General features: G+C 50.5%; 1 protein-coding gene across 2 annotated transcripts; it reads left to right on the top strand.

Moving 5' to 3' along the window:
* Positions 1–2: 2 nt before the first annotated feature.
* AXIN2 (axin 2) lies at positions 3–23,696 on the top strand. 2 transcript variants are annotated; one of them, XM_030287667.4, is made up of 10 exons: positions 3–836; positions 6,938–7,078; positions 12,211–12,313; positions 14,137–14,277; positions 14,482–14,969; positions 15,085–15,264; positions 15,549–15,767; positions 16,313–16,408; positions 17,733–17,900; positions 21,936–23,696. In XM_030287667.4, exons 1-10 carry the CDS (start codon positions 13–15, stop codon positions 22,060–22,062), a joined length of 2,487 nt encoding a protein of 828 aa, XP_030143527.4. In that variant the 5' UTR covers positions 3–12; the 3' UTR covers positions 22,063–23,696. The 2 variants fall into 2 exon arrangements, with proteins under 2 accessions (XP_030143527.4, XP_041575781.2); XM_041719847.2 differs by having other exon boundaries at positions 15,082–15,264.

Below are 23,696 nucleotides of genomic sequence, written 5' to 3'. Positions count from 1 at the left end.
AGCTCCGGAGCCATGAGCAGCGCCGTGGTCCTCGCCCACCTCCCAGACCCCAGCAGCAGCTTCAGGGAAGACGCCCCCCGACCCCCTGTCCCGGGGGAGGAAGGAGAAGCACCATGCCCGCAACTCCCCAGCTCGTTTCTCCCCAAAAGCCAAAGCTTCAAGGCCATGCCGGTGCCTCCTGCCCCGCGGAGGAATGAGAACGGACTCGGGGAGCCCGAGGGCAGCGCGTCCCCAGACTCCCCTCTGGCCAGATGGACCAAATCCTTGCATTCCCTCTTGGGAGATCAAGATGGTGCCTATCTTTTTCGGACCTTTCTGGAAAGGGAAAAATGTGTGGATACCTTAGACTTCTGGTTTGCCTGCAATGGCTTCAGGCAGATGGACCTTAAGGATACCAAAACTTTACGAGTAGCCAAAGCTATTTACAAAAGGTACATCGAGAACAACAGCATTGTCTCCAAGCAGCTCAAACCTGCTACCAAGACCTACATAAGGGACAGCATCAAGAAGCAGCAGATAGATTCCATCATGTTTGATCAGGCACAGACTGAGATTCAGACTGTGATGGAGGAAAATGCTTACCAGATGTTTTTAACTTCTGATATATACCTCGAATATGTACGGAGTGGAGGAGAGAATCCCGCTTACATGAACAGCAATGGACTGGGGAGCTTAAAAGTTGTCTGTGGCTATCTCCCGACCTTGAATGAAGAAGAGGAATGGAGCTGTGCAGACTTCAAAAACAAAATCTTGCCTTCGGTAGTTGGACTATCCAGCAAGACGTTGAGGGTTACAGCGAATGTCAGAGCCACAGAAACGATCGAGAACGGCTACAGGTAAGGGAACCCCTGGAAATTGTGCTTTGTTTTGACTTTAAGGACTTTGAGAGTGTTTTTGACAAGGCTGTTGGGGTGGGAGTCGAGGGGAGGCAGGGCTTGCTGAAGGGCTGGGAGCGCAGCTGCTTCCCCACACCTCCGAACACTGGAATTTGTGGGGTGTTGTCTGAGTGTGGGGTTTTTCCCCCTGCACAGAGCAAAACAGGATCCTGTGCTCTGAAGCCCTATTGGCTCTTTCAGTTCTTTTATAGATCAAAAACTTCATAGCAACTATGTCCTCCGGACATACGTTAATTATTGGTTCAACTTTCAAACCTATTAAGAGCAGTAGTGGAGTGGATCACAGAGACACATGAATAATGTAACCTACCAGTTCCCCAACTCCACCATCAACCGGTGTTTAACGATGTTGGTTACGTGGGAAGCAATTGTGCGGTCGTGGAAGAGGAAATGTGTGCACTGACTGCATCAAACTCTGCAACTTGGGCAGAATCTGCTTTTATTTTGACTCTGTGTGTGTGTGTGATGTGCAGCTTCTCCATGGCGTGGGGTGTCGGTGTCATGTCAGAGCCACCTAGGGCGGCTTGGAGCCAGTGCATACAGGAGGATACCTCAAATTTGAGTGTTTAAGGTGGTAGAGGCATTCCAGGTGTGGAGTGATAAATCTTTGGTGCTCAGGGTTAGGCTCGTTGAGAGGTGGTTGTCCCCACGGGGATGTGGGGACGCTGTGCGGTGACAGTCTGTCCTGGTGCCCTGGTCCTGGGGTGCATCTGCATTGCCAGAGCTTCTCTTTTGTTGGAAATGTTGATGGCACAGCGGTGTGAGGGTGAGGACAGCAAGAGCCATCTCGAAGTGCAGGGGGGGATGGGAAAGAGAGACTCTGATGAGCAAATGATGAGTTGTATAATCCTCTGAAAATGTATTCTTTCCTCTCCCCACCCTTGCCATAAATGTGGATTGTTGAATCAGGGCTGAGAGGAGAGGGCTCTGCTGCAGATGTGCGCTCTCCTCCGCCGGCCCGGCAGCCTGGGGGTTGGTATGGTGAGTGTTTGACATCTCGTTTACAGGAATTTTGAGAGTGTGCCTGTGATTCATGGACATCAAAGGGCATCGGGCTTCTCCCGGGGAGGCTTCGCTGGAGCGCTCCCCTCCTGCCCCCGGAGAGCTTCCAGCTGTGCCGTGGGGTGCTGGCAGGGTCCCCCGTGCCCCGGGGGTGCTCCGGAGCCTCCTGGGTGCTCTGCCGTGCCGGGGGCTGTCCTGCCAGCGGGCGGGATGGAGGTGCTGGGTGTGGGGTCAGGGGGATGCTCTGCATCCCGGGATGGGGACAGGGGGATGCTCTGCATCCCGGCGTGGGGACAGGGGGATGCTCTGCGTCCCGGCGTGGGGACAGGGGGGTGCTCTGCATCCCGGCGTGGGGTCAGGGGGATACTCTGCATCCCGGCGTGGGGACAGGGGGATGCTCTGCATCCCGGCGTGGGGTCAGGGGGGTGCTCTGCGTCCCGGCGTGGGGACAGGGGGATGCTCTGCGTCCCGGCGTGGGGACAGGGGGATGCTCTGCATCCCGGTGTGGGGTCAGAGGGATGCTCTGCATCCCGGCGTGGGGACAGGGGGATGCTCTGCATCCCGGCGTGGGGACAGGGGGATGCTCTGCATCCCGGCGTGGGGACAGGGGGATGCTCTGCATCCCGGCGTGGCTCCGGACCCTCCTGCCGGGGGCTGCGGGGGGCAGCACTGGCAGCTGCTCTGTGGAGGACTTGGGCTTTGGGATCCTCATCTCGTGCCTGAGCCTTTCTGCCTGAGCATCTGCTGTTCTCCAGAACTTGGTTTGAACTGCTGCCCTTCGCTGACTTTCCAGGAGGGGGATGTTTGATGCTTTTATCTCTGAGCCTTTGTTGGGATTCAGAGCTGGAAGGGCTTGGCTGTATGTTCTACCAGAGCTGCAGGCCCTGCTAAACCCACATGTGCCTTGTCCAGGAGAGCTCTTGCAGTGCTGTGGCTGCTTGCCTGATTAGTGCTGGGCTTTTTTTCCCTTTTTTTTTTCCCCACTCTTTTCTTTTTTGTCCAGGGATTAATGCAGCTTGCTCCTCACATGTCAGATCTGCCCTCCTAGGACATTAGGTAGTACGTTTTGCTTTGATCACCTTCTGTTGAATTTCCAGGAGCTTTTTCTCTCCACGGGGCCAAGAGATCCCAATGCAAAGAGAGGGGAGGTCAAGCTGAGATGCTGCTCAGTTCCCCCATTTGTGCAGCCACTTGTGCGTGCATGTGCTGGAAGCTGATGAGCATATGGATGGGTTATCTCTCATCACTCAGCATTTAGGATCGCGGCTAGGATTGGAGCTGAAGCTTGCACAAAGTCTTTCCTGGTGAGTGGCCAAACCACACCTCCCTCATGTGTGTGTTGGAATTAAGGAATTTCTGCTCAGTGTGCTCTGGTTTTGAAGGGCTGTGCAGGCTCTGGCCGTTCGCTCTGGTGGGTTTCAATGTGATTATCCCAGCCAAAGCCCTGAGCCCACCTGGCGCTGGGGGCACAGGGGTGCCAGGCCAGCCTGGTGCTCGCAGGGGAGAGCACCTGGGAATCCCAGGGCATGGAATCACGGCCAAACCCTCGGCAAACGGGAGACAGCAGGAACCGGACAGGCTGCGAGACTTTGTTTGGCCCCAGTGCCCGTGATGGACAGGAACAGGAGAAGTCAAGTGAAAACACAGAGTTTGCACCTGGCTGGGGAGCAGGCGCTTGCAAACTGCTGGCTGTGTATCTGGAGCCCTGATACAGGGAATATTTTAAAATATTCCTCCCAGGCGACTCCCCTCCCCTCTGGGCTGTGGTGTGGTTAAAACTGGCCTCCCCACGCTGCTGTGCTGGACCTGGCCCCATGCTCCAGGAATTCCAGCTATTATTTATACGCGCTTCTAAATTTATCAGGCACGACTTTGTGTACACAGAGAGCGCCTCTTCCTTTGCTGTGCCGCCGGGGTAACGTGGCTTTGCTCAGCCCAAGGTGGACTCATCTGCCTCCCATTAGGCTCCAACATCAGTGGGACTGGCCTTGCTGGGGGAAGGCTGGGGCTTGCAGATGGCCTTCTGCCGGCTCCCAGTGCTTCCTGGCCTTTGAAAGGACCCGCTGGTGCAGCTCCTTGTGTGTGAAGTTATTGGAACCAAGTTTGGCTTCAATTATCAAAGTAAATGATGCCATTGTAAAGCTATGCTCCAAGCAGTGTTCTACAATTAGAGCGTGGAAGCTGTGATTAACATAGTTGTGTTAAAATACACTTTTTTTTTTTTTTTTCAGGTTTGTGCATGTGTGGTTTTTTGCCCTTTTTAAAAAATGTTTTTAAACCCATGGTTGCCCAGTGATGTTTGTCCCAAGAAAATACTTAATGAGATTTGGTGCTGCCTCCAACTGCTCCTTGTACAGTTTTTCTCTCTGTGTAAAAGTCTGTGGTTTGACCTGTTCAATTGCTTTTATTTCTAAAAGCAATCTGACAATAAAAAAAACCACCCCCTACACTCAGAAACTGCACCCTCATAACAGGGGATATAACTAGGAGCCCCTCTGAAATTTTCATGGCATTATAATACCTCTGATATGGCCATTGCCCAACATAGCAGAGAGAGAGAGAGAGTTACATGCTGTGTGTCATCACATCAAGATAAGAATAGGCTGAGAAACATCAGACATTCTCCTTGAAGCTCCAGAGCAACTGCTACCTGACAGCTGAAAACACTTTGCATATTGAGTTTGGAGCTGGGCTGTGTTTGTGTGTGCAGCATCTGTGGCAGGAGACCACCGCTTTCCCTGGAATTTAAAACCCTTGCAGGCAACTTGATGCATCTGGGTGCAATTACTGGAGTAAGGTGGTCAAATTAAAAAGGGGGGGAGGAATCCAAAAGCATTAAATGTAGCAAAACAGCCCCCACTGGTTTTCTGAAAGGACAGGGAGATTTCTGTGGAGTGGTGAGGGATGAGGACTTTAAAAATATGTCAGCTTTAGGGGTTATTATTTTTTCCCTTGTCCACGAGGTGTTGGTAGGTGAGTGATGCTGCAGTGCTGCTGGGAAGATGAGTTAGTTCCGGCCACTTTCTCTAATTATATGTTTGGACACACCTCCCTCTCCTGTGCCATACCCACACGGCCCGCCCCCAGCTCAGGCTCTGCAGGGATCCTGCTGTGAGAACCGCATGGCAGATCCACCCCCTGGCTGTGACAGGGGTGACAGACACCTCCCAGCAAGGTGCTGGTCCTGTGCTGGGGAGCACCTGCACCCCTGAGCCTCGTGAGCATCCTGAGCCTTGTGGTCCTCAGAGGCACTCTCAGGTGCTGAGATGGTTTCAAATCAAAGAGTGGGAAGAGCTGCATCCCTTACATGTTGACCCAAAAGCCCAGCAGGGGCCTAGGAAGGGTCTCTGGGACTGCACATCCCCCTGATCCAGAGCAGAAGACTCCGTGGTTTTTAGAGGGACTTTCTTGTAGTAGCAGCAGGATAACTTTGCTTTCACCCACATGTGGAATTCATTTGTCTTTGAAGATTTAACTTCTTTCCTGTGGCATTCCTTACTATCTCATTTTTTTCCCTTCTTCTTCCCAGTTATATATTTTTTAACATCTTGATCTCCCCATCAGAAATACCTTGGCCTCCTTGGAAAGGAATGCAGCCCCGGCTGGGCTGAATACCTGCCTGCAGCCAGCCCCACACTGCTCATACCAGAGAGGCCCATCTTCCCCACCAGCCTTCCCCCTCCTTTTTTCAAGTTTTTTTCCCCTTCCCCTTATTTTTTAAAAACTTAAGCCTCGCTGAGGCTCCTGATTTGTTGCTGGGGGAGGTGGGATGGGGTGATGGGGGCACAGGGATGAGGATGGAGATTGAGAGGGGGCAGTGGGAGGATGTTGCTGTCACTTCAACCCAGCTGGACCCTCCAGCCCCAGGGGGGAGGGAGATGGAAAGCCCATTAGAAAAAACCTGCCGAGCCTGCTGGCACATTCCTTAGGCCCCCAAGTCCTGGGTAAGTGGCCCTAATTATTAAAATCAGCAGTCCTTATCAGATGACAAGGCCTTTTGCTTTGATATACAAAGGCAGAAGCTTAACAACCCCATCTTGCCCTGGAAGAGGAACAAAATGTGCACCTTAACATGCAGCTTCCAAACCTCCCTGCATAATCCCCTTATCACCTGCCAGGATGTGTATATTGGTCCTGGCTGGGAAGTTGGAGTGGGGCAGGGGGATGCCCAGGGGGCCCCCCATGCAGTGACCCTGCCATGGTGACCTGGCCCTGCTCCATCACAGCCTGTGTCACAGAGCTGCTCCTGGCTGCTCAGCTCAAACATCCAGGCTGGCCTTAGGGTTTGCTTTCCTAGGTGGGGAGGTGTTCGGGTCAGTAACCCACGTGCCAGTTAATACAGATGTGCTGGCCTCTCCTCACATCTCCATCCATCCTCCTCTTCCCCACCCAACTCTATGCCAAAAAACACGAGTAGGAGGTTTTCCTAAAAGCTGGGCTTTTTGGTGTGTGTTTGACAGTGGCAGTGTTTTTACAGTGCGTCCATCCTTGGGAGGCCAGGCCTGGGTCAGCAGATCTCAGCCCTGCCCTGTGCCTCTGACACGTGGGGGTCCTGCCCCTGTAGGTCCAGGCAGTTCTCCTGGTTCGGGCAACAGAGATACCAATAGCTTGTGTTTGCAAAGGGATCCTAACCCTTCTCTTCAGAGCAGAACTAGGCACTGTTGGCTGGTTGCTTGTGACTTCCAGTGGGACTTGAGCTGTGAACTCCTTGGACTTTCCCTGCTGGTGCCAACAGCAAAACTCCTGCTGACCTCAGCAGCGCAGTATCAAGCCTTAAGGCCTGAGTTTTTCTGGGTATCAAAGGATGCAGAGGCGCTCCCTGGGATTTTCTAGAGCACTTTAGAAGACACTAAAAGTCTTTAAGGTTGTGCTCTGGGTGTGTTTAGACGGAGTGTCCTGGTTTAGGTGGTGTGCTGGCTGAGGTCTGAGCAGCAGATGGTTGGTTGGCTCTGAAGAGGTTGAGCGTGGTTCCCATAAGGATGGTGCTGCCATCAAGCCCAGGACTGGTGGTAACTGGGTTCCTGTTCTGCCTGTGCCAGGTCCTTCAAGAGGAACGACCCTGTTAACCCCTACCACGTGAACTCGGGCTATGTCTTCGCGCCGGCCACCAGCGCCAATGACAGCGAAATCTCCAGCGATGCCCTGACGGACGACTCCATGTCGATGACGGACAGCAGCGTGTGAGTACCTGGTGCTGGCCACGTTTTGGGATGGGACACCTGCAAATCAGCTGTGTGGGGCTTAGGGGAGTGATGGGCATCACCCTGCTTGACCCAAAGGAGGTGTGTGCCCCAGCCAGGGCATGGCAGCCTCTCTCTCTCGCGCCGTCGCCGCAGGTATTGGATGCAGGGAAGTAATGAATCCCTCTCTTGCCATTTTGCAACTGCAGCTGAGCAAACATGTTCTGCCCTGCCTCATGGTGCTGCCTGACTAACCCAAGGAGTGAATGAATCTCCCTGAGCCTTTGTCTTAAGGCCAGGCTCCTTTAACTACTTATCAGTCATCAAAGAGGAGATTACTTCCTGTAGGAAGTACTTTCTGTAATTAACGTTTGTCATTAGTGTCAGAATGTACATTAATAGGGCCAGTGACCCGAAGGGGCAAATAGCTGCTCATCTAGTGTGGCTGGGGCAGTCTTCAAAGAGCCATTTGGATGGAGCTGCATGGATCAGGTGTGGGTGTTTCAGGAGCATACAGGCATGAGAGATGATGCTGTGGCTGAGCCCAGGAATTGCAGGATCTGTCTTCTCCTGGCTGCTGAGGAGTGTGCAGCTGGGAGCAAGGTTTGACTGTCAGTTTGCTTCCCCAGCAGGACAGAAATGGTGCTTTTGTTTCTGTAGAGGGGACAGGGAGGCTCACTTAGTGCTCCTAAGGACCATTTTCTTCAGCTGAGCAGAAGGCAGATGTAGCTGTTTGTGTTTCATGGTCTTCACTTAAGTGCTCTAGAAGAGCCCACCTGTAAGCAGGGTGCTGCATTGCTGGTCTTTCATCTTGAAACTTCTTCAGTGTCTCTGTCAGACATGTCCAGTGGTCCCTGTGTGCTCCTCAGAGAGATTTTCATGCTGGGTTTTTGAAGTCAACATGCGTGAAGATGCACAACGGAAAACAGGATTTACCAAAAATCCTCGACGCATAAACAAAAAGCCCCTTTTTATTTTTTTTTTAATGCACATGTGTGTTTTGAACTGATATTATGGAAAAAAAAATAGTTTGTTGTCCCAGCAGATTCCCTTATTGAACAATATTGGCATTAAATAAAAGAGCTGAATCATAGGGTGACTTCTTTATTTCTTCTTGCTGGCTCTGGTTGTATGTGATCATGTGTCAACAGAGCATTCATTGGGTTAGTCATTTCTGGACCAGTGTAGGGTCACTTGGGATTCACAGGGCTAGGATTATACCCTCTCTTCACAGCAATGCCAATTGTAGGCCTTATACAGATGAGAGCACTGAGTGAGAAATAAAGTGCATGGTGGATGAAAGGCTTAACTGAATCGCTTTCAGCCCATTGTTAGTCCAGGGGAGCTTAGCGGGGATGAGAGGGCAGCAGCCCGCTTTGAAATTTGCTTGAACAAGTGAATAGGAGCTCCCCATAAAGCAGCGCCTGAAAGGAGCTGCCTGTTTTTTCCTGCTGTAACAATGGCCCGCGCAGGCTGTGAGACTTTGGGGAAGCTTGGCTGATGGAGCTGCTCGGGGCTGGGGGAGCCGGGGCTGGCACAGGGGCAGATTTCCTGTGCCATGCTCCAGCCCTGGGGCTGGCAGCACCCTGCGGCTTTCTGCAGCTGGGAGAGCTAAACTGGCACTTCTGGAGGCTGGGCTTAAAGGTGAGGCTGCTGTAAAACTTCCTGTGCAGAGGAGGAGGGCAGCTGGCAGCATCTCTAGAGCAGTTGGGATTTTTGGGCGCTCCTGGCAGGGGCTCTGCTGGAAGCTGGAGGTGGTGGGGGCACAGACCCTCCCTGGCTGAGCCCAGGTGCTCAGCCTGTCAGGTTTTATCCCCCTGGAACGGGGGGCCTTGTTCTGTTCCAGCAGTGTGAATGCAAATCAGTTCTTTTGGCTCATATTGGTATCAACTGAAGAGGAAAAACTTGTTCTGGAAAAGTCTGTCAGACACAGCAGTAAAGTGAGTTTGGAGCTTTTTTTTTTTTTTCAAATATTAAGTCTGAACTGCACTGGGATTAGGAGAAATCTCCAAATAATGCGTAATCTGCCTTTTTTATTTTATTCCAGAAGCCAGGGATCGCGGTCTGTCCCTATATATTTTGTAATAGCCACAAAGCATCATGCAAATTTCTATTTCCATTTCTTGATTGGGGGGGGGGCAGGGAGGAAAAGGGATCTTTTTTTTTTATTTGCTTATATCTTATTTATGGATTTACTTTGGACACAGGGGAATGCTGCTGAGCAAACTTCAAATATTACCTTATCTTACAAACCAGGCTTTTGATGTTGGCAAGATCAGAGGCTTGTTTCAGAGCCGTTGCCAAATGAAGATGGGAGTGAATGCATATGCGCATGAGTCTGATATTTCAAAGCAGCAGTAAAACTACATTCAGGTTAGGTCAGGCACATCTGAGTCAAAAGGCTAAGATAATTGGCTCAGCTTAAATGGCAGCTGACTGGGTAGAAGACTTCAAACTAGTGTTTCCCCCAGAAACAGATTGGCTTAGCCCCAGCCTGGTTAGCTGAAATGTTTATAATTAAACTCTACTATTTAGTGCCTCAACTCTGTAGCTCTTCAGCCCGCAGCTTTTGGTAGCCAAGAAAGTGAGTGCAAGTGTTGGCTGCTGGAGCAGGGGAGAGGTGGCACCTGGAGAGCTGGGGTTAACCCTTGGCCTGCCCCGAAACCTCAGGTCAAGTTCAGCCCTTTCATTTCCAAGGAACTTTCCCCTGCTCAGCATTAGGGCTCCCCCTGCCCCCCATATCTCTTGCTGGTGGCTCCAGCTCCATCCATCTGTACTTTCTGCAGTCAGGGGTCACTTGGTCACCCCTTCAACCCTGGCCTTGTCCATTTTCCCCCTGTTTTCCAGGAAAGGGTTTAGACAGCTCTCAGCAAAGTGGCTGCTGCAGTCCCTTCGCATTCCCAGACTGACTTTCCCAGGCTGCTGCACAGCCTTCCCATCCTGGAGAAATACCTCTAGGTTTTTTTCATTCCTTTTTTTTTTAAATTTTGCACGTTGTTACAAGTTGCAGAGCTCTTCTGCCAGGGCAGGGCTGTGGAAGCAGGGAGCTGAAGGTTTGATGTGGGGCTCTCTGCTGTAACCAGAGGAATTTTAGGGGGAAGGAGCAGTTCTTGTATCAACCTGAATCAGAACAAATAGTAAAGTGAGGAACCCACGCTGTTGGGTCAGCATTGCTTTTCCTCCTCTTCTTTACAAGTGAAGCCCAAACTCCTGCTGCATAGCCTGCCCCAGGACTGTCCCTTTGGGCAGAGATGATCCTTGTGGAGCTGGGAACTCGGGGGTACCCCACAAGGAGATGTGTGCCACAGCAGAGGGGCTGGGGACAGCACCTAGTGCTGGCAGAGGTGGAGGGAGGTGGGGAGTGCAGGAGGGCTGCAGGACTGCCTGGTTGTATCCCTGTGGTGGACACACATTCCTTCAGCTGCTTCCCTGCTCCTCCCCATCTGGCCTTCATGGACAGAGGACATCTCCTTTTCCACTGGGTGTGTTCATGGGATTCATCCCCTGGGTTCATATACTCTGCTGGCATTTTTACTTCCCTTTGAAATGCCCGTTTTACTGGGCATTCTCTGTGCTGAAGGTCTTCCCTATGGGACCCTTGTCTCGGGAAGCCCCAGTTAACAAACACACCTCTGAAGGTACAGGTGGTTTTGTCTTCACCTTAGATTTCTTTTCCCCCATCCTCCCCCAAAACTAAGACATGTCATGTGCCCCAAGCCCCTTTGCCCCATGGGTTTATGGAGCAGAAATGCTTCACAGGGAGGTGCTTGGTGGCCACCAGTGGCTGTGTTGGCTGTTCTGTGCTGGGCTGCTCCTCCAGAAAGCTCCTGGAGCCCCATGTTGTGCAGTGGGGACATGGGACAATCAGCTGCTTTCATTTTCCTTGTCACGTGTGCTCAAAAACCTTGATTAGAAGAGGTGCTCACCTTGGGGCCTCAAGGGCCTCCCAGCATGCTCATTTTTATTATAAAGATTTTTCCAAGTTTATTAAGATGGGATTGTTCTGATCCTTCATTCCAAGTTTTGCAGCTTAGTCTTGCTCATTAATGGCAGCTGAAGGCTTTGGCCAAGATCTTCACAAAGCTCTGCCATCCCCTGCTTCGAGCTTTGAGTGGTGCCATCTGATCATCCTTCTCCAGGGGAGGGCCATGGTGCCTCTGGGAAGGTGTTCTGGTGTCTGCCCACAGGAGGGGACAGGCAGGGACACTGCCACGCTGGCTCCTGTGGCAGCAGCGTGGGGCCAGCGTTGTCTGCTCCTCCTTGGGCTGGAGTTATTTTCTCCTCTCAGGAGATGAGTCAGGTGTGGGGGCAGGTGGATGAAAGGGATGGCTCCCAGATCAAGGTTCTTCAGGCAGTCTGAGGGAAGCGGTGGAATTAGACATTCAGGATCTCCAGGCCTGCCCTTCCGGCTGGCCCCGCTGTCTGTGGAAGGCCCTTTCATCCTCACTGGGGTAATTTTTTGTGTGGCCGGGTAAAGATGCCTGGAGTGGGACGTGCAGGGGGCTGTTCCCACTGGGTGCCTTGAGCTCCTGGCCTGGTCTCTCCTCGTGGCTTCCTGGCAGGAGCTGGGGTGGCTGTGGGCAGCAGTGTCCTGTCCAGAGCACAGGCCATGGCCGTGCTCACACCCCGAGGTGTCCTGCACTGGCCAGCCTCAGGGCAGGGGAAACATCCTGGGTCTCAAATGGGACTAGAGGTGGGGAGCAGCCTCTGGTTGGCCATCCATCCTCAGCCTCGTCCTTCCACTGTGCCAGCAGTTCACGGGGTGTTCCAAGCTTGAGGAACACTGTGGTCCTAGAGAGCGTAATTGGATGGGGAAAAATGTGAAATTGAAGGTCAGAAGCAGAAACATGGTGTTGGAAGGGCCTTGGAAGTGAAGCTGATGGGATCTTTGGATGTCTGCCATGTGGAGTTGCCTTCAGCTTTTCAGCTTTTGCTTAATTACTGCACATCCATGTGCATCCTTTGGCACTTCCCACACCGCCGGATATTTGAGGCTTCGGGTGACATCCAGAGGGCTCAGCACCTCTGGGAACGAGGGCCTGCGGCTGCCTGGGTGGTTCCAGAGGGGATGGAGAAGTGTCCCAGGGCATGGGGACAGCCCCAGCTGACGGTGGCCTCTCTTCCATGTGCAGAGATGGGATCCCCCCGTACAGAATTGGGAGCAAGAAGCAGCTCCAGCGGGAAATGCACCGGAGTGTCAAGGCCAACGGTCAAGTTTCTCTACCTCATTTTCCGGTGAGTCCAGGAGGGAACTGCAGGGTCTGTGTGGGCTGTGGGAAGTGCTGGGGCTGGGACAGGCAGGGGAGGAGAGCATTCCCATCCCAGGTGGTGCCAGAGGAGAGGTGCTGCTGGATGTTGTGCCATGTGCTCTCAGCATCGTTCCAAAACCCTGCTTGTGCATGGGCACATCTTGGGCCTTCCTGAAACCACCTGCTCATTAGGAGTTTTCAGGGGCACTGAATTTGTCCTGTTGGTTAAATCCCAAGTGGAGATGTGGCTCTGGCTGCCACCCTGACACTCCTGTGGTGCTGGGCCTTGTGCGCATCGCTGCGAGAGCTGGGTGTGCGAGCTGGGGGCCAGCAGGAGCTCCCAGAAGAGAGAGCTGGCAGCAGATCCCTGTCTGGCTTTGTGGGGTTCTGATGCACAGTGCTGCCCTGCTCTTCAAAATTAACTCGCTGACTTGCTAATTCACTTGACTTGCAGCCTCTCGATTCCTGCAGTGAATAAACTGTTTACACAGACAAGTGTAAACTTATCTTGTCTTGAGATTAATATGCTAAAATTCCTTTTTCTGCTGTCTTAAGCAGCAAGAAGTCATAGATGATATTTCTGGTGGAAGGTCAGGGGGTGGTTTATGTGGTTTTTCTTTTTGGTATTTTTTTTTCCCTTCCTTCCTAAAGAAAGTTCTATAGCCTGAGCTTGTAAATTAGATTATTTTGTCCCAGGGCGTGCAAATCGACTTTCTCTGTAAGGCAGTGCTTTGATCAGGGACTGAATAGAGCCAGCTTGTGTAAGAGTGACAATTTCCAGCAGAGTGGCCTTTTTCTACCCTCACATCATTTCTGGAGCTAAGTGGTTGCCGGAGAGAGGCCCCACCTCATCTGGTGGGTAGTATGTGAAAGAGTTGGCAGTTCAGCTTTCTGCTTTCGGGGGGGGGAGAAAGAGAGAGAGTGGGGGCGAGGAGTGGGGTGTGTGGGGATGGCAGGAGGGAGGGCAGAGTCAAGTGGGTGGTTTCTTTTTCCTCCTTTTTTTTTCTCCTTTCCTCCCCTTTTCCTGCCATGTTTGCTTCTTTTGGCAGAAATTCGCGTTTTGCCTTTTTATATTCTGCACTTGATTTGGAGATGTTCCCTTTTTCCCTTGATAGATCTGCTTGAGGCAGCCAAGCTCAGCAGTGTAGCACCGCTAGCCTGCAGCAGCTTTCTTCATTTTCTGTACAAAGAGATTGGGGAGGGGGGGGGAAGAGATCTAGGACACTGTTGAGACAACACTACCTCAAAGGTGCCCAGTGTGTAGCCAGGAAATAAATTACCAGCACTTCTCTGATCTGCAACCGTTTGACTTCTTTTTTTTTTTTTTTTTTTTTTTCTTCCCTCCTTTCCCTTTTTCTCCCCCATCTTATTTTTTTTAATTTCCAACTCCTTTCTGTTTATACTCACTTTATTCCTTTAGTTAAAGTCTCTCTCCCTCCCACCTCAGAGGTTTTTTTTTTTTTTTTTTTTTTTTTTTTGATGTTTGACAACAGTCTTTGAAGATTTTCTACTTCAGAGTAGCTACTGATGGGCTGGTTGTACTACAGAGAGAACAAGCGGGGTTCCTCAGAGTGCGACCAACTGCTCCTGCCGAAGGCAAACGCTGGTGGGGAGGATGTCACTCCATGAGGCCACAGCACTAGCTCATAAAAATCCAGAGCAGACCATGCCTAGTTGCGGTCGTCTTTTCATCCAAACATGGAGACACAACAAGCGTAGCGGGGCCGGCGATGCCGCAGCGGCGAAGCGCCCGCGCCCCGCGCCGCCCGCTAAACATTGCCTTGTGCCTTCTGTCCCTGCTCCTTGTAGAGGACCCACCGGCTTCCCAAGGAGATGACCCCGGTGGAGCCAGCTGCCTTCGCCGCCGAGCTCATTTCCCGGCTGGAGAAGCTGAAGCAGGAGCAGGAAACCATGGACTGTCTGGAGGAGAGGCTGCAGCAGATCAAGGAGGTAGGATTAGTGTTCCCAGAGCTCCGCGTGCCATCCGGCCGGCGGGAGGGGGCTGTTCCCTGCCTGCGGGGCGGCGGAGGGGACATCTCGGTGGAGGGGACATCCCGGTGGTGGGGACGTCCCAGTGGAGGGGACATCCCGGCGGCGCGTGCCTCGCTGCTCCCAGCCCCTTCCATTCATTGCCTGCCATCCCTTGTCTGGCAGGACGAGGAGAAGGAGGGCGCCGAGCTCCCTGCCAGCCTGCAGAGCGGTCGGGACGTGGCCAACCCCCAGCACCCGCTGTCGCTCCTGCCCTCGGGCAGCTACGAGGAGGATCCCCAGGCCATCCTGGACGAGCACCTCTCCCGCGTGCTGAAGACCCCCGGCTGCCAATCGCCCGGCGTGGGCCGGCACAGCCCCCGCGCCCGCTCGCCCGACCGCCTGCCCACGGGCAAGCTGCCGCCCGGCACGGCCTCGCTGGCCGCCTGCGCCCTGCTGGGCAAGGGCTTCATCACCAAGCAGACCACCAAGCACGTCCACCACCACTACATCCACCACCACACCGTGCCCAAGACGAAGGAGCAGATCGAGGCCGAGGCGGCGCAGCGGGTGCAGTGCTGCTGCCCGGCGGGCGGCGACTACTACTGCTACCCCAAGTGCAAGGGCCACCCCAAAAACACTGACCCCCCTCTCTCCCCGCTGGAGCCCTTCGGGTAAGTCACCAGCACCTCCAGGCACCCACCCCAAACATCACCCACCGCCCCGCTGTGCTGGGGCTGGTGGGGACGGGGGCTGACCATGGCTCGTGTCCCTTTCTGCCACCAGCAGGACGGGGACGCTGCTGAAGAGGCCGGGCCGAGGAGTGGACAGCGTGGCCCCGGCGGCTGGGGACGGGGGGCTGCCTGGCCCCGCTGGGGTGCAGCTCCCGGGGGGCGAAGCGGATCGGGCACAGAACGTCTGGCAGTGGATGCTGGAGAGCGAGAGACAAAATAAGCACAAGGCCCATAGGTAAATACGCAGCTGTCTACAGCAATATCGCTCCCGGTAAATATTTATATATTACATGGGCTGTCTATTTTTACAATCGCTAAAAACAAATGAGACTCTTTGCTCCTCCGGTTTAATATAAAAGCTGTTCCGCAGAACCAGAAAAACCACAAAAATGTCATGTTTTTGGCAATAAACCTCCTTTCATGTTATGACAGACTTTTGAGAGGGAGCGAGCAGAATAGGAGCTGCTATTAAAGTCATATTTTCCAGCTTTTCTAACCCGACTTCTTCCCTTCCCCAAGCACACAAAGCACAAAGAAGGCCTACAGCTCCGACTGCGCCAAGGGGGCCCCCGGCCGCCACCACCCGTGGGGGACGGGCGGCCACCCCCGCGGGGCACAGCCCGCCCACCCCTTCGTGCAGGACCCCGCCATGCCCCCGCTGACGCCACCCAACACCCTGGCCCAGCTGGAGGAAGCGTGTCGCCGCCTGGCCGAGGTCTCCAAGCCGCAGAAGCCACGGTAATGGCCACGGCGAGGACGGTCCTCGTGCGCCGTGGGGACCAACGGGGTGGGCGAGCTTTGCTGTGGGTGGACGGGGATGTGTCCTGCCGGTCCAGGCAGAGGGATGGCCACAGGGACGTGTGACAGCTGTGGGGACGTGTGACAGCCTCCTGGCCGAGCCTGGAGGATGAGCCTCTGTGTTCCAACCCCACCCTGCACCGGCACAAATAGTTGGAATCCGAAGCTATTGCTTCCACTCTTTTGATGGCTGTAATTTGCCTGTTTTTCCTCTGGGACAGGCTCCAGCTACATACCAAGTGGGGAATTGGACTGGTTATCGTTCATTTGGGTATGGAAGGATAAATTAGCCCACAGCATTTTTAATTCTTCCTTTGATTGTTTACAACATGTGAGGCTTGATACAAAGAGCGAACTTAACGACCCACAGGAGACTTCAATTAAGAAGATTGTATTTCAACAATTTTTTTCTTAAAGTTGTTTTTTCTCTTTTTTTTTTTCCTCCCCTCCTTCTTCCCCACTTGCTTTCCCCCTCCCCACTTCAGATGTTCAACCTCAAATCAGCAGAGGGACCGAAACCACTCCGCTGCCGTTCAGGGGGGAAGCTCCCCTTTCTGTAATGCAAGTCTAACGACAGAAGAGTGAGTATTGCACGTGCAGAAAAGGAATGGGAAATAAAAAAAAGTATATATATATATAATAATTATATTTTCATTAAATGGATTGTGCTTTGAAAGGAGAGGAAATTCTTATATCTGAAATTTCCCTTTTCAAACATTCTTCTTAAAGAAAGAACAAAACATTTTCAAATCTTGTCTCCGGCTCTTTTTAACTTGCATTCCTGTAAAGTGGACAAAGATTGGATTAGTCTAATTACAGGATGGTTCTTTTAACAAGAAATCTGCTACAGAGAGGTCTAAAATGGCCTAAATAATTAAAGTTTTCTTTCTTACCCTCTTCATCTTAAGCAATGAGTAATGTTTGAAGTCCAGACTGAGCCACCTGACTAGAGCCTTTCATTTTTAATTGGTTGACCTTAAGTCCACCAGCTGTCTTTGCTAGCAGCTTTTTTTCTGAAACCACTCTACAAAGACTTAGAACAAATTAGGAAGACTAAATTACTGCGGACTAACACTTTGTGACCTTTTGACATGCCAAGTGTACATTGCCTCAGAAGCAGTTGTAGATTTGGCTGCATGGTATTCACTAGAGTGTTGCTATTTTGCTGGGTAATATTGTTTTAATTATTCTTTAAGAAGCGTTGCTTGGGTGCAAATGGCAGAATCCAGTTAATTTTATCCCCACTGGGAAAAACAAGATTACCTGGGTGCTTGAGGTGGAGCATCTGGCAGGGGGTTTGCTTTGGGGCCTGGTGGTTGCAGGTGGGTTTGGGCAGGAGGAGATGTTTTATGTGAGGGCAGATGAAAAGAGCTTTTAAAATCCTGGGGGTTTAGTCTTGGGGCTCGCTGGGGAGGGTGAGCCCAACCTCCATCCCTCAGCTCCCCCTCTGCCATGCCACGATCCCGAGGCGGAATGGCTGCAAGCTGAAGGAGGCTGGATTTAGGTTGGATATTAGGAGGGAATTGTTCCCTGGGAGGGTGGGCAGGCCTGGCACAGGTGCCCAGAGCAGCTGTGGCTGCCCCTGGATCCCTGGCAGTGCCCAAGGCCAGGCTGGGCACTGGGGCTGGGAGCAGCTGGGACAGTGGGAGGTGTCCCTGCCATGGCAGAGGGTTGAAACTTGATGATGTGTAAGGTCTGTTCCAACCCAAGCCATTCTGTGATTCCCACTGTGGAAATCCAGCTGTGCAAACACATCCCAAACAATTCCCAGGCAGGACAGGAATATCTGATGTTCAGGGTTTTTCTGACTGCATTCCCCAGCTCCACTGCTGGTTGGAGTGAGGTGAACCAGCCTGTTCTCAAATGGAAAACCAGAGAGTTTTGTGTGTGTTTTCTGTTTTGCAGTCACAAAGAGCCAAAGAAACTGCCAGTTGTTCACACCTCTCAGTCTGGTGAGCTGGTTGTCACCTATTTTTTTTGCGGAGAAGAAATTCCCTACAGGAGGATGTTAAAGGCCCAGAGCCTGACACTTGGGCACTTTAAAGAACAGCTGAGCAAAAAGGGAAATTACAGGTAAGAATGTGTGATTTGTTTGTTCTTTAGTGTGTCACAACAAGTAGAAGAATTAGCAGATATTTTGCATGGCCACTGCAGTGACTCTGTGGATTTTCAGAGGCTGTGGATCTGCTTAGTCTCTTCCCACTCAAAGCAGGAGCAACAGGAGATGGAGAGAGGAGCCTTGGCTGTAGGGCCACCTCCTCCTTTCCACCCCAACCTTTTCCAGTTGGACCTGTGCTCCAGCCCTTCTCCAGAAAGATTCAATAGCAGGGAAGTGTGGGATGGCTTTGTGGCAAAGGCACGGATCAATGGGATTCAGATTCCAAACTGGGGTCAGTGCTCACCTGGGTGCTGGCCTCCTGCTTTCCCTGCTGTTTAACTATTCCATTTTTGATTATTTTTTGCAATGGTGTGGCCATAAATGGGGTCAGTGATGGGCTGGGATGGTGCTGCTGAGGGACATGGAGATGGAGCTCACTCCCTTTTCTCTTCATTAGAGAGGAAAAAACCTCTGCCCTGCAGGGAAAGCTCCACCAGCAATACCCCATTCCTCCTCAGAAACACCAACAATCCCTGCTGCTCTGGTTTCTAGCTCCCATCTCCCAGTTTAACCAGTTTGCTGCTTCCTCTGCTCAGTTTGCTGCCTTGGCTCAGCTGTGGCAGGAGCCTCACATTGGCTTTTTTGGCTGCCCTTTCCCAGTGGATCTGGGCACCCTTGGGATGCTCTGCTGGCCACTCCTCCAGGGACATTCCAGCTATTTTTTTTTTTTTTAAATTTGCACTGAATTTGGTGGTGCTTCAGAGACCTGTGTGTCCTGCTCTGTAACTGGCAGCCTCTGATTTAACCTACAAATTTTCTTTTTGGTTTGGTACAAGGAATTCCCAGCTTGCTGCCCCGTCACTGGCCTCTCTCTAGGTGTGGAAATTCCACCTGTTCTGGCCAGGGGTTGGTGACCCTGGGCACTGCCATGCTTGGGGATGCCAAGCTGGGATCTGTCCATGCCTCTTGCACAGTGAGGCTGAAATATTCCAATTCCTCTCCAAACCATCTTTGCAGCCCACCCAGCTGCCATTGGATGGCACCAACCAGCAAGTGCATCCAACCTGGACACCCTGCAGGATAATCCCTGGGCTTCCAGCACCCTTGTGCCATTTTCCAGCCCCTAAAGCCTGTCCCACTGTGTTCCTCATCATTTGCAGACCAATTTCCTTGGCCTCAACGCTGCTGTGACACTGCCCAGTGGTAGTCCCAATTCCTCCCCAAAAAACCCAACTTTTTTATTGTTTGTTGGTTTTCTGTGACATTTTTCACGTGATGCCCAAGTGCAAGACTAGGCTCCTGAAACCTCTGTGGCCCAAAAGCCCCCTCCAGGTGCAATTATTTGTGCCTTGTCGGACTGTAATTACTTTAGAAAATGTTTTTAAGTGACTGACAAGGATGAAACAACATTTTGCTTAGATCTCACCCCTTTACACCTGGGTAAAGACAATACAGAAATTTATAAAAGGAACTTGGGTATGTGCCCAGTATTTTATCTTGCACAGACACAAGGTGAAACTAATTACACAAATGTGTGTACCTCCAGGGAATCATTTTGATCTAAGCTTTGACTTTTGGCTGGACTTTGAGTGAAACTGCGGGTGACCTTCAGGGGAGAGGTCCGCAGTGCCCGGAGTGGCGTGTGTGTTACGGGGAGGCACTAACTAGGCTGCTTTGGTCACATCTGGCATTGATTTCTTTTTAAGGCACATTTAATAAGCATGTCTTTGAAGCCCTTGCCTTTCATTTAATGCACAAAGACATGCAGAAATGCTCCGCTCTCCAAATTCTTTATTGATTGGATCAGTTTGCGAGGCGGGTACCTCGGGCTCCCGCGATGCCAGAGCCCCGCCGGGGAAGCGCTGCCTTGGCTTTCCCCATCTCCCCCGCCCAAAAAACAAAAAAAAATTAAAAAAAAAAAAAGGAATTAAGCAGTGATTTAATACTGATGGCGTTAACAAAAAACAAACATACACGCACAGAAAAAATGGGTGGTGTCGGGTAATCTGGGGATGGCAGTGGTTCAAGACAGAGCTGCAAGGCCGGGCCCGCGTGCCTCGATTGGTGCCAGATGTCCCAAAAAATAAAATTTAAAAAAAAAAAGAAGCAAAGCTTGCCACATAATATATGTTTCAATGGAAAGCCCATTGCTGAGCAAATAAGAGCAGAGTGACTTGTTTGAAGATGTTGTGGGGGTGTTTTTTTTTTTCTTTCTGCCTTGCCTCCTCCTTGTCTTATTTTTCCCTATTTCTCTGTGAAATAAGGTTGTAATTATGTAAAAGGTCATAGCGTGTTTTCTCAAATAAAAATTTTGTAAACACAGCCAGGGCTTGGGCTTGGGGAGGAAGTTCTTGGGAAGACAGGCTGTTATCTGGACAGGGGAGAGGGAAGGGAAAGTTCTTTGTAACTCATTCAAACTTTCCTTGAGCTTTTTGGGTTTATTTCAAGGCTGCTGTCCTGGGGAGTTGTGGCCTTGACCTGTAGCATGGAAGTTGGTGGGAGTTGGGCCATTGACTTCCCTGAGTGCAGGCTCTGAAGGACTCAAATAATATGTTTTTCCTTGCTGAGCCATTAAAGATGCAACATGTGTCAGTTCTGCTTGGAAAGACTTCACAAAAATACATCCTAAACATAGCTGGACTAATTGGAGGTGGTTTTATCTCATTGACTGAAAAGAGGAATCTTTTCTCCCCCTACCAAAGTAATTTTAATGTCCCTGAAAATAAAGAGATATTTTAAAAATGCATCATAAAACAAGTCACTAAATAAAAATGTCTGATTCCAAGGCCCTGCTGTGGCTCTTCCAGTTTTAGTAGTAAAAGTGAGCTTAATTTGATCTCCTTTGCCATCCTAAAGAAAATCATAATTACAAGCCCCTTTCTCCCTGACAAACATCTGCCAACCCAAGTTGTCTGGAAGCTACAAGGGAGGGGTTAGTTTTTTTTATTTTTTTTTTTTTTTAATATAGATACATATTTTTTTCTTTGTAATTCATCTGCTGGGATACTTTCCATCCCTGGCAATCAGATGGCAAAGGGAATGCAGAATCTCCGAGGAGGTGTTGGGCGGCAGACGGACAGACTCCCTAAATGCTACCCCTCTGAATGGAAGCCCTTCATTTGTGCATATGCAATTAAGCAGCCTTAGAAGGAAGAAAGCTCCAAACGGGATAAAAGGAACCTTTAATCAAGAAGCTGAACGGTCTAATTCAGGATAATAGAGGGGTCCTTACTGTTTGACACAGGAGGGGTGGGGGTGCTTTTTGTCTCTGCAGCGTTGGCTTCATGATCTAACGACCCGGAGCAAAAGAGCAGGAATGCAGGACACTGCTACTTGACCTCCCCGTGTCACAGCCCAGGGCTGGACCAGGCTCTCTCTGAGTGCTCCTGAGCCTCGGGAAGCAGAGCAGGAGTTTGTGTCCCTCAGCTTGCACCCGGCAATGGGGTTGTTCCAAGTCCGGGATGTTTGTTCCAGCGGGAACACCGCAGAGTTTCAGCTCCTGCGTTGCAGGAAGCTGGGATGGTTTGCTTTTCATCCATCCTTTTAATAACAGTTGCTAATTTTAATGTTGGGCTTCAGCTTTGAAACAAGAAAACACATGAAAGAAAGAAGGTGGGGAGAGAGGGGAACCTTAAGAAATGCTTGGCTTTGAAATCCTATTTATTTATTTTTAAATTAGATATTTGACCAGAAATCACTGCGCTTTCTAATTTTCTTTATGGCTGGGGATACCCACTGCCAGTGTGTGTAATCTGCTCACTGGAGAAGCTGTTGTCACCGCTGAGGAGCATTCACAGCCCTGCTCCTTCCATCCCACCCCATCCCTGCAGCCCCAGGGATGCTTTCAAACCACCAGACCCGAGCACCCCAGAGGTGTTCCTGGAGGAACATCCTCAGGAGGGAGAGATTAGAAACATTGTGGTTATAAAAGAACCAGCAAAGCATCCTTTGCCTTTTTACCTTTTGATTTATTTGGCTGTTAACCCGTGTTTTAATTCTCTTTGCCACAGATACTACTTCAAAAAGGCCAGTGACGAGTTTGACTGCGGGGCGGTGTTCGAGGAGGTTTGGGAAGACGAAACCATCCTGCCCATGTACGAAGGAAGGATCCTCGGGAAGGTGGAAAGGATCGATTGATGGCATCTGCGTTTCTCAAGAAAGCTTAACCTAGGAAAATCTTTGGACACACAACAGTAGTGATGACAAGGAAAGAGGAGGGAAAAAAAAAAAACAACCACTCTGAAGGAAAAGTTTTGAACCAATGAAGAAAAAAAAGTGAAGTCTATGAAGACTTTGCTGAATTAGCCTTAGAGGAAAAAAATGGCATTTATTATTCATGAGTTGGGTACTGAGATGATAAAAACCCTGGACTATTTATTAGAAACATGACCACTGTTGGCTATTGGAGATGCAGACCGTGTTTGTGAGACTTCCATACATAATATATGATTTCCTGGGGATCTGAAATCTATGGACTAAGAGAAACTGTGTATAGCTTACCTTAACAGTAATCCTTATTGATATTTATTGAACAGTCTGTTTTCCCTTAAGTCCAGTTTTTGGATATGCTGCTTTAACAATTGAGAAGAGAGGGGCTGGGAAGTGGGGTGAGGGGAGGAAGGAGTATTTTTATTTTTTTACGTTTTCCCACTATCTAAAATTCAGGAGTTTGGCGATGAGCACATTTTTGATGGTTTTTTTTTTTTGAAGGGGGAGAAGGGAAGGAGTGAGGTCATGCCCAGTATTTCTCCAAGTGAAGATGAAATTTCTCTAAAGAAATAATATTAATAATAATAATAATAACAGCCGAAATAAAAATCCATTCACTTAGAGACCGGTGCATTTTAATCTATGCTGCTCTAATTTGAAATAAAGGTCTTAAGCATTAACTCTATTTAGATGCAATATAACAACGACAACAGCAACAGGCTATTTTGTCCATGGATTTTGGCGGGGTGAGGTTTTTGCCTTGCTGCTCTCAGTGGTGTCCAAGGTAGAGCAAAACCCCAAGCCTGGGAGGGCTGCAGGAGCCATCCTGTTCCCATGTCCGTATTTAGCACAGCATGAGGTTAAATCCTGCGTGGATTCCGCAGAGCTGAAGGTTTTTAGCTGTTCATGTTGGCACTACTTGCGTTTCAAGGCCGTGTAACTGCGACGGGGCGTGCTCGGCTCGCTGTGGAGCGTCTGAGTCCTTGTGTGCTGGGCTTTGGTTGGGGTTTTTCTTTTGGCTGGGTTTTTCTCCGCCTCACCGGAGCCCCCACGGGCCGTGGGAGATGTGGGTGAAGGCTCTGGAGCTCTGTGGGGTGGGGTTTTTGGGGCAGAACAACCCTTTGCCGAGAAGGACCTTGCATTTCAACAGTTGGGTTTTGTGTTGATTAAGTTAATCTGTGCATTCTGTTTGCCATTGCTACTTTGTGTAAGTCTGTATATATTGTAGAAAATGTATGGTGGAAATATTAATACACTATCTCTAGTGTTTTTTAATTTTAATCAGTACAGTACCTGTGCCTGCATGGTGTTACAGACCATGCTTCGCCCTATATTCAGGGTTCAAGCTTTCCCTTGTTTGTTTAAGGGGTTTATGTATAAATATATTTTATGCCTTTTATTACAAGTCCTGTACTCATGACTTTTGCCATGGCATTTTGTTCTACTTATACTGTAAATTATGCATTATAAAGAGTTTCATTTAAAAAAAAAATTACTTGGTACAATAATTATTGTAATTAAGAGATGTAGCCTTTATTAAAATTTTATATTTTTCAAATTAA

The sequence above is a fragment of the Taeniopygia guttata genome, chromosome 18 (genome assembly GCF_048771995.1).
Source record: "Taeniopygia guttata chromosome 18, bTaeGut7.mat, whole genome shotgun sequence".
In the NCBI taxonomy this organism is placed as follows: domain Eukaryota; kingdom Metazoa; phylum Chordata; class Aves; order Passeriformes; family Estrildidae; genus Taeniopygia; species Taeniopygia guttata.
Note: the sequence above shows the minus strand (reverse complement) of the source record. Positions and strands in the feature narration are given on the sequence as shown.

Excerpts from the sequence above, each read along its gene's own strand:
- AXIN2 (XM_041719847.2), top strand. The coding sequence starts at position 13 with ATGAGCAGCGCCGTGGTCCTCGCCCACCTCCCAGACCCCAGCAGCAGC. Across the intron at positions 7,079-12,210 it reads TCGATGACGGACAGCAGCGT|AGATGGGATCCCCCCGTACA; the intron begins GTGAGTACCTGG and ends TTCCATGTGCAG. Across the intron at positions 15,768-16,312 it reads TCCAAGCCGCAGAAGCCACG|ATGTTCAACCTCAAATCAGC; the intron begins GTAATGGCCACG and ends TCCCCACTTCAG.